This window comes from Pterocles gutturalis, unplaced genomic scaffold (assembly GCF_000699245.1).
Source record: "Pterocles gutturalis isolate BGI_N339 unplaced genomic scaffold, ASM69924v1 scaffold639, whole genome shotgun sequence".
Classification (NCBI taxonomy): domain Eukaryota; kingdom Metazoa; phylum Chordata; class Aves; order Pterocliformes; family Pteroclidae; genus Pterocles; species Pterocles gutturalis.
Window position 1 is genome coordinate 352 of NW_010132906.1, and position 9,768 is coordinate 10,119.

General features: G+C 50.1%; 1 protein-coding gene across 1 annotated transcript in view; it reads right to left on the minus strand.

Moving 5' to 3' along the window:
- Window positions 1–8,983: 8,983 nt before the first annotated feature.
- LOC104467292 (astrotactin-2-like) overlaps window positions 8,984–9,768 on the minus strand; it is a 92,780-nt gene continuing 91,995 nt past the window's right edge. Inside the window, exon 6 of the mRNA XM_010081023.1 lies at window positions 8,984–9,452. Within this exon, the coding sequence (XP_010079325.1) occupies window positions 9,215–9,452 (238 nt within the window). The 3' untranslated portion in view covers window positions 8,984–9,214. The remainder of the gene's footprint in view (window positions 9,453–9,768) is intronic.

A 9,768-nucleotide genomic window follows, 5' to 3' on the forward strand; every position in this document is an offset into this window, starting at 1 on the left:
TTTGCTGCTCCGATTTTGGGTTTTATTTTGCGTTCGTTTGTTTTTAACGGATCTAATTTAAGTCTCCAAGCAATATATAAAGATGTAAATAGTAAAGCTTATTTATTAAGATTGTCATCTTTTTTAATTTATATTTACACAATTGTTCATCTAATTTATTTTTTTTCAATACAGTTTTTAACAGTTGTCCTTTTTTTGGTTCATGAGGTTTTTTTAATCATTTTTCACAGAATTTCTTTATACAGGTTTTTCACTTTCTTTTAATAAACAACAACTTCCTCTGGTCTTTCAAAAAATAGGTCATGTTTCACTCAAAAAAAAAAGTTATGTCAGATTCATCAGAAATATTTTGCCATTGTTGATTCCTATACCCTAAAGTTCTATATTATATAAATATATAATACCTTGTATGCTTAAATATTTAACTGTGTGATTTTGTATATATCTTCATACACATGCTCACACACGTATGAGGGTTAATGTCCCCAGATGTTGGGAGAACAGAGAATCAGAAACACAAACAATATAAGCTTGTATTAAAGAGTTCTGAACTGGATCACTTGCTCTTGCTGTGTCTCCTTTGCTTTCGGTTGAGCTGGCCCCAAGCATGAGCAGGTACCCGGGGGGGTGGTGAGAGTGGCTGTGGTGTCTCACATCTGGCTCCACAGCTGCACGGGCCAACCTCACCCTGTTGAGCTCCAGCGTTTTGGTTTTGGGCAGGGGTTTTGGAAATCACAGTGTTTTGGCACAGCCCTGGTGGGAGAGGGCTGCGGTGGGTGGAGGGAGGCAGCACTGGCAGGAGCCACGGGACAGCCCAAGAGCCCATTTCACCTCCAGTGAGCTTGGTTCTGCCGAGGTCATTCAGGTCCTGTGTCACTCAGGGCAGACCGGTGCCCAGTGGAAGGTTTTGGTGTGAGAGATGCTTGAAACGTTGAAGGTTGGATGCTTCTAATTTTAAAAAGAATTAAAAACAAACAAGCAAACAAACAAACAAAACAGTTGTCCATGGTCTCTGCTCACCCTCTCCACCACATGCAGAACGTGGTCATCTGGAAAATGGGTCCCAACAGGAACTTGCCTTGACTCAAGGGTATTACCTAGGGTGGAAGGAAGGCTGAAAACTAACTGTGCAGCCATGGAGCTGAATGTGCTGATGTACAAAGTCTTTGGACACACAAGGAAACTTACAGTTAAATGAGCTTTAAGGTCCCTTCCAACCCAAACCCTTCTTTGATTCCATGAAAGACAAGGCAGTCTCCAGTGGTCAAGAGAGAGCTGGGCTTGCAGTCCCCCACACCAGAACAAGGTCATGTAAGACGCACAGTGAGCTCAGGGACGTCTGGTGATGCCAAAGCCCTGTGCCTAGTGTGTACACACACACATACATGCAGTGTCACAGCTTGAGCATCCTCACCCTGGATCTCTGCTCAGTGCTGGGTCACCTGCAATGAAGATGCATCTCTTCCTCCTCCTGGAGAATGAGGCTCTGCTACCCAAGGTCATCGTTTTGGTCAACAAAGCAATGAACACGTCTTGGTTGCGTGCCCACAGCCAGGCACTGGTCCAAAAGGAGTGGGGTGGACTCAAACCACAGGGCTGGCAGTTCTTGATAATGTGTGACATAACCTGAACTGGATTGAGAAACTTTTGGTCCTTTGACACCAGAAGTATGGCTTTTTGTTGCGGTGGCAGGTGGTTGTGGAGAGCAGGGTTGGCTGGAGGAGCAGCAGCTCCAGCAAAGCCTGCAGCACCATGGGGCTCAGCCCTACACCGCCTGTGCGGCCCCTGCCCCAGCCGAGGGCAGCTTCCCTGGGCAATTAAGTTAATGATCATTAATGGCAAAATCCTTTGGCCCTGTTCTGGCCCAGTGGCTTTGCAGATTTTCCTCCCTTTGAGGCTTTGCCTCCCCTTGGTCCCAACTGTGCTGGTCCTGCCGTGCTGCCCCACTTTGCCAATGCCACCCCAACACTGCTGCTCCAGTGGGACCCCCACGCTGGACCCAGCCGTCCACCGTGCTGTGGCAGGCGAGGAAAGGGACTTTATGCTGTTGTACTGAAAAAATCTGTATTGATTCAGCTTCCAAACGCAAATTGATTCAGCATCGACATCTCCAAATGCTGAAGATGCATGTGCGGTCAGGATAGGTGCCGTTTAGCCCTGACAGTTATTGACCCCTGCGCCTAAAGAGAGTCATTTTTAACCCAGTTAACTCCCAAACTCATTAATGATTTACCTCCCCAGGAAAGCCCTGATAAGCCCACGGAGGCTGGGAGCACGGGCAGAGGGCAAGGAGCGGGGTGCACTGGGGCAGGGAGGTTAAATACCAGCTATGCTTTCCCTGTTACACATTTCCCTTTGCATCTGCTTCAGGCAGCATTGGGCTGTGATGCCAGGCAGCTCCGCTTCATCCTGATGCAGTTACGATGCTGGCTGGGACCACCCTGGCCCCCTTTAAAAGGTGTGGCAGTAATACTGTAGCGCGTAAATGCCCTGTGGATTGAACAGTAAATTAACTCCACACCACACAATTCATGGGACATTTGGGGGCAATAGTCTGAAGGAAAGGAATAAAATAATTTTTTTTCTTTTTTTTTTACACTGAGTCAGTACAAAAAAATGTTTTACATTTTAACTGTCAAAATCCATTTCAATATGGGAGAGACAGAAAGAGCAGGAGCAAGAGCGCATCGTGCTTTCTTTACCATCCTTGTCTACGGTCAATGCGTTATTAATAGGGCATAAGCACATCACCGACAGCCCTATCAATAGAACATATTGCAGATAAAAAGGCCCATAAACAATGGATTAAATGGGTTGTGGCTACAGCAATATACAAATCAATGGGCTGTGTGTTGAACTATCTGTTAGGCATTAATAAGGACCTTAAGATGGGAGCAGCCCAGAAAGATTGCAAATGGCTTATGGGCTGCTTTTCCTGGGCTCAGCTCCCTTCCTCCTGCATGTGCACAACTGCACAAGCACCACCAATTGATATGCACAGTCAAGCCAATGGTTTACATGTCTGCCTGGAAATCGATTGGTGAAGAAAGAGAGTGGGGGAAAAAAAAACTCAATACATGCATTGAGAAAGGTCTGAAGCCACTGTCCTGCAGGGCAGCAACAGGGCTTGTGGCCACCAGCAAATGTTAAATCTGGCCAAGACCTGGCATGGAAGGCAGTTTTAATATCTTAGCCCTTTAGCAGTAGTGCTGGTCACTTTGCTGTGTGGTGACCAGCCCAGGGAGTCTGATGACACACTCAGAGGCCCCCAGACTGGGTCACCAGCTCCAGGAGCCCCACGTGCTGGAGTGACTGCGAGATACTTGTGACACCAGCTGTATTTCGTCTTGGCTGCATTAAATCAAAAGGAGCTGACTGCATTAATTATATGTGAAAGCCAGGGAAATTGCTCCGGATTCATACAGCAAAGTGGTCTCCCAGCTGAAAGCCACAGCATCTCAAGCAAGTACGGCATTGGCAGTTGTGGGAAAATGAAGATGAAGCTGTTTGCAACTTTGAACAATTGGGACAAAAAGACACAGGCTTAAAAAAAAAAAAAACAACAAACCTTCCGTAGAAAGACTGGACTATAAAGGAAACTACTCACAAGTAGAAAACATCTTTCCGTGTAAGCAAGGACATCAGAAGGTCAATTGAATGTTCAAGTGCGTACATTGGCAGATGCGTGCCCATGTGCTCGCTTGCTTACACACATACAGACACACACACAAATCCAACTTTGTGGTCCAGCACTATCTTTTCCCAGACTTGTTCATCCTGCTTCCTCAGTTTTCCATTTTCTAAGGCACACACCTGGGCAGTTCCCAGGCCAGAATTCTCCTTTTTGCTGCCCATTAACCACAACACCATGATGGCCCCAACTTTTCCCTTTGCCTGAACTGAAATAATCACTGCCTGCATCACTCAAGTCAACAACCAGCCTAAGATCTCTGATGAAATGCAGCCAAAGGGCCAGGGTCTTAATTTTTTTTTAAGTACAAGTAAGGCAATATTGTGTCAAAATAATTTTAAAGGTCTTGAGAATCCTTTGGCTGGCTTCCCTCAGGCCTGGGAAGGATCACTACTGGTTAAAAACAGCTTTCACTAAATTAATTTTTTTTTTTTCAGATGAAAAGTTGTTCACACCTTTTTGATTGCTTTTCTTATGATGAATGAAGAACTAGTACAAATAGCAACATGGTCACTTCTAGCCACCCCCTCTCCTGAAGATGTTACCTGCCACCTTACCTGTATATAAAACGCTCCTCCACTCATAGAGTTTTTTTAAGTAAGCATAGGAGTCCCATATCGAAGCTTGCTGCTACTCCCTTTTATCGTCATCCAGCCCACAGGGATGAACCAACTTATGCTTCAGGTTCACGAGCATTTTTGATGAAAATGAGTTGAAATATGGGGCTGGGGCTGACTGAGCTTCAAAGCCCAGCTCTGTCTTTGGGCACTCACCTTGTAGCACAGACATCCTCAAAATAAGCAGGTTCTTTTCCAGATGTCACCCTAATAACACGGCCTTTCCCAAGCCCTGACTCTGTGCAGGTTGTATCCTCACAGCACAGCGTGGTGCGAGCTGGCAGGCCAGTGAGGCACCGGTCACATCTCAGGGCATTGTCACAACTACGCATCAGTGTGACGAGTCTTGGTCCACCCCAGGCACCCTCACTATGCCCGAGAAGACCTGGGCTGCCCATCCCGAACAGCCCAGAGGCACTCTCTTGGCTTCTTCCCCAGCCTCAGCACAGTCTGCCTCATCCAATCAACCAAAAAAAATAATAATAAAAAAAAAAACCAGAAACCAAACAAATAAATAAAGGAACAAACACCACTTGACTGTGGAGGCCTTTGCCGTGGGAAGAAGCTGTCACACAGCGGTGTGTCACCAGTGGCACGCAGACAGGACAATCGGCCCCTCTGTGCCCCGTGCCAGCTGCAGCCCAGCCGGGGACACGGGCAGTGGGGAACAATGGCCGTGGGGACAATGGGGATTGTTCAGGGCTGCTCTGCTCCTCCGGAGGGGACAGCCCTGGGAGGGGACCTGTGGCTGTCACCAGCTCTGAACTGCCAAACAGTGCCTGTAGGAAGGGCTGGGACATTCAAGGGATGCTCAAAGTGGCAGCGAACACTTTGGTAAAAGGAGGGCTGTGAACACACATACAGAAAAGGGTGAGCAGCCTCTGCAGAGAAACCCCCTCCTGGTGCTGAGCTGGATTTTGTGGGGTGCTGGGGGTGCAGGGTGGTGGGAGCAGGGCCAGTCTGTCCGGGAAGCAGCGGATGCCCTGCACACACCCATCACTGCTCTGTCGGTGCTGTTACCTGCACACATGCTCCCTGCAAAGGCACATGGATGGGGCTGCTCCTTCTGACCTGAACTCAACGCTGGTGACTCCATACAGGAGCTGTTGATACCAGATAGCTGCAAATAATCTCAGCTTTGCAACTGGATGTGGATAATTTACCTGTTAAACCTGGATGGTGGCATCTTTCTGCCCCTCTCCCCAATCACTTTTCATGTTTCATCCCCCCCTCGCTGCTCTCCCCACCCAGGACAGTGCTGGACTCTGCTCTGCCAGAGCCGGGTTGGTGGCACGGCAAAGTTGGGGTAGGGGTTGGCAGGAGGAACCAGCTCCTGGGGCAGCCACAACTGGCTTTGGAGCAAGGATCCCTTTTCCCTAAGGGAGCCAGGGGAACGGCGGGGGGGCTGTGTGTGCATGCTACAGGACTCAGGTCCCTCTGCCAGCATTGCTGGGCTGTGACTACAAGTGTTTATCTTGAAAACCAGAGGGTTGGTTACCTTCTCCAAAGTTTCCAGGGAGAAAATACAGACCCTTCCTTTCAGCTGTGCGCCGGAGGATGTGTAACCTCGACGAATTCCTCGGTTTGGTTTGGCTTGGGTACGCCGCTCCGGGTAGCATCACTGGCCAGAGGATCTTTTGCGCTGCGTTGGGCTGGCTCTGATCCGGGAGCTGGGTGCGCTGCTCGACAGGCTAATAGCTGTCAAACCCCGCAGCCGTCCTGCCCGCGAGTCTAGACTCATCCACCTGCTGTGTACATATTAACACAGGCACACACACAACCTGCTCTGTAGACATACCCGTACGCAACAGCCAGCCTCACCAGGGATGCGAAGTGAAGCTCTTCAGCAGCCTTCCAAGGTAAGAGGCAAGAATTTAGCCTCTGGTCTCTGCAGCACAGAGACAGGGGATGGCCAGCCTGTCCTGGAGCTTTTCATGGTTTATTCCCAGCAGAGGTGAGGGATACTGGAGTTGCAGGTTTCCTTTCCATCGCTGTCTGCAGCAACACAGCCCCGTGCTGCAGGTTTTGCCCTTTTCCCTGAACTCTGCTGAGGGAGGCTGCTGGGATGGGTATCACAGGAGCAAAAAAATACCAGTGTTGGGGAGCTCGCTGTATCAGAGTGAAAAAAAAAACAACGTTCTGAAGGGCATCCAGGCAGCCACCTTGTATTTTGTCTGGTGTCTCCTATTGCTAACTCCTAGCACCACACTCACAATGGTCAGGAATCCCACGAGCAGCATGAGTCCCATCACACCTCCAGTCCAGTTAGTGGCATTTCAGGAGACACGAGCAATTTGTCTGTTGGGTCGGTCAACACCGGTTCTCACATTCAGCAAAAACCGCAGAGCTGCTCCCCATCGCAGCACACACCACACGGGGCTTTCAAGAGAAACGAATCATCTCTGAGCAAAAACAAACCAAAACACCATGTTTGTAAAATACAGGGAAAGGCAGGGCTGTGGGCCAGAGCCTTGAAAAAACAAAAACAGCTTCACAGCGCCTGGAGTTGCACCCAGCACCAGCAGCTGCTGCTGGCCCTAGCAGTCCCAGTGAGTGCCGTGTCCCACCGAGCATCTGGGGATCTGTCCTGCAGGACAATGGAGCTGCTGGGAGGGAAGGATCAGTCTCAGACAATCTGCATCAGTGGCTCCAAAGAGAGGTTTGGGGTTTTTCCCCTGATCAGTGCATACACCGTGTTGTGGCAGCCCATGGCAGGGGGTTGGAACTAGATGATCTCTGAGGTCCCTTCCAACCCAAACCATTCTGTGATTCTATGAAATGAGTGGTTTGAAGTAATGCTGTGGTGCCACAAACACCAGGCACCTGCACTTCAAGAGTTTCACTGTGTTTTGCTTTACACAATAGCAAAGGTGAACAAATATCACCCCAGCACCTCCCACACCAGCGTCTCCCGTTTCGGGAGATGCAAGACCTGAAGCTCCACTCTCTGCACCCACAGACCGCATCACACCTGACTGGTGCATGGGGTGCTGGATGGGTGCCAAGAGCCACACCAGGCAAATGCAAAGTCTATGTTCATCTGCAGCGAGTCACAATCATCACCTTCATCCCCACAACCAAACCCCATGGCCACCAGCCACCGGCGAAGGGCAGAGGGATGGCTACCGGGCAGCAGCAGTGAGAGGCTGTAACACGTGTGGCATCGTGGTCCCTCCATGGCCATCGTGCTCAGTGCCCTACAAGCCTCAGTGACCCAGCAGCCATAGCCCTCAGTGCCACTGTCCTCTCCCTCTCCATCAGAAAAAGGGATTTAGCTTCAAAATTGAGACCTCAGGCAACCTGCAGTGCTTTGGCGCTCGCTCCAGAGGCTGCTGCGTCAAGGCAAAGCTTTCTGTGAACTCCAGCAGGACCATGACCAGGCACTGGAGGCCTTCCCAATGCACAGCATCAACGTGGCTCAAGATAAATGAAGAGACATAACCAAGGGGGAGTGGGGGGAAATGAGCAGTTTGGGAGAAACAATCAGAATTATTTGAGTGAGTGCAAATCAGGCAAATAGGTTTAGCTCAAGAAAAAAAAAAGTTCCCTGGCTGAACTTCCTCCACATCAAATCCTGCACCTTTGTTTGGTTTCAAAACATTTTCAATTTGAAACTCACCTCCGGCTTGTTTGCTTTTACTTTAAAGGGTTAAATAACCTGAAAAACTAAACAAAACTATTTGCTTTGGGCTGACTAAATTGATTCATTCAACCCACACTGTTCCTTTTCCCCCTCCAGGTTCATTGCTTTGCTTTAAAAAGAAAAAGCAATAGCTTAGGGCTGATCTGATGTTTGGGATTTTTTTTTTTTCCCCTCTCACCCTCCTGTACTTTTTGGTTTGGCTACCAGGCTGAGAAATCCATTACCCACAGGGATGCTGGGCCAGCCTAACCCACATCTGACAGTAAAAGAAACCAGATTCTCCACGGCTTTTTAGCCCCTGGCTTCCTTCTCGGGCTTTCCCACACGTCTCCAGCTCCCAGTGGGGTCGGTGGCGGAGCTGGGTGTTGGGGAGGGCAAGGACCCTATGCACAGAGGCTGCACTTTCCCCTCCTCTCCGTCCGTCCAGCTCTTGGCAGCAGCACCAGTTTCCAGATACGTCCCCTTGTCTCAACCATGTCCCAGCACAGGGACAGCAGTCGGTGATGCCCTCTCCGGTCACGAAACCCTATGAACGCCCAAGCAATGGTGAGATGGTGTCAGGAAGAAACACCAAGAAGGCAGTGTCGATGGACTTAATATGAATCTTTAATGCACAGAACAAGCTGCCGGGAGCCTTGCGAATGAAGGCTGCACGCGGAGCCGCTCCATCAACTCGCGCTGGTACAAAAGCCCAGCTTGCCTGTAGTGTCCTCGCACCTCCTGGCATCCCCCGCCAGGAGCTTCCCTGGCAGCACGGTGTCACCGGCCACCTACACCATCTCCTCCTGGTGTCCTTGGCCACCACAGCACTGGGGCTCCTCACCCCATGGCTCCTGCCTGGCAGCAGGGCAGGCAGGGAGGGGGTCACCCTGTGCCCCACAGCTCCCCTCTGCCTGACCCTGGCCTCGAGCATACATCTCCTCCTTCCAGGGTTTTGGAGCATGTAGTCCAGGAAATTCAGTAAGAAAAGATTAAAAAGGAGAGGCTTTTATGCTGAGTCAAATTAGGGAATTTCTTTTTTTTTTTTTTTCTCCTCTTGAAAAATTAAAAAAAAAAAAAAAAAGGAAAAGAAATTAAAGTCCAACTTGCTGATTTCTTGTTTCTCTGCTGTCTGCGTGAGAAAGTCCTGCTTGGCCTTGCTGTCCCCTTCCACCCCTTCCGACCACCACCCGACCCCGAACCCCATCAGCCACTCAGCACATCACGAGTCCTCGACTCCTCGGAGTCCCTTTGCCTCCCGCAGCTCCAGGCCTGCACCTTCCCTCACCGCCCCTTGGACTCCCCGTACGTGTTGCGCAGCATGGAGACCATCTTCTCCTCGCACGTTACTTTGGTGTCCTTTAGGATGCTGTACCACACCATGCCGGGCGGCCGGACTTCTTCGCTGCGGCAGAACAGGTAGGGCATGGTCTCGGTGCGGCTCTGGATGTAGGCACTGCGCAGGAGGGTGGAGCAGTGGCTGCTGACCTTCTCCAGCCTCCGCAGGATCAGGTGTGCCTTCCTGGAGGGGACAGACAGAGATAGAGACAGAGCAGGGTGGGCAATGCAAAGAGGAGACCAGGAGGACTTCTGGGTTCCACCACCAGCTCCGTCTTGAGACAAGAATGGATGAAACCCATTGCCCAAGACACTGTCTTTCCTGTGTCAAGGGGAGAGGAGCTCTGCTTTGCCCAAAAGTTCTGGGTATATCATAGAATCAGAGAACGGTTTGGGTTGGAAGGGACCTTAAAGATCATCCATTTCCACCCCCCTGCCATGGGCAGGGACACCTCCCACTAGCCCAGGTTGCTCAAAGCCTCATATACTAATCATCTGGT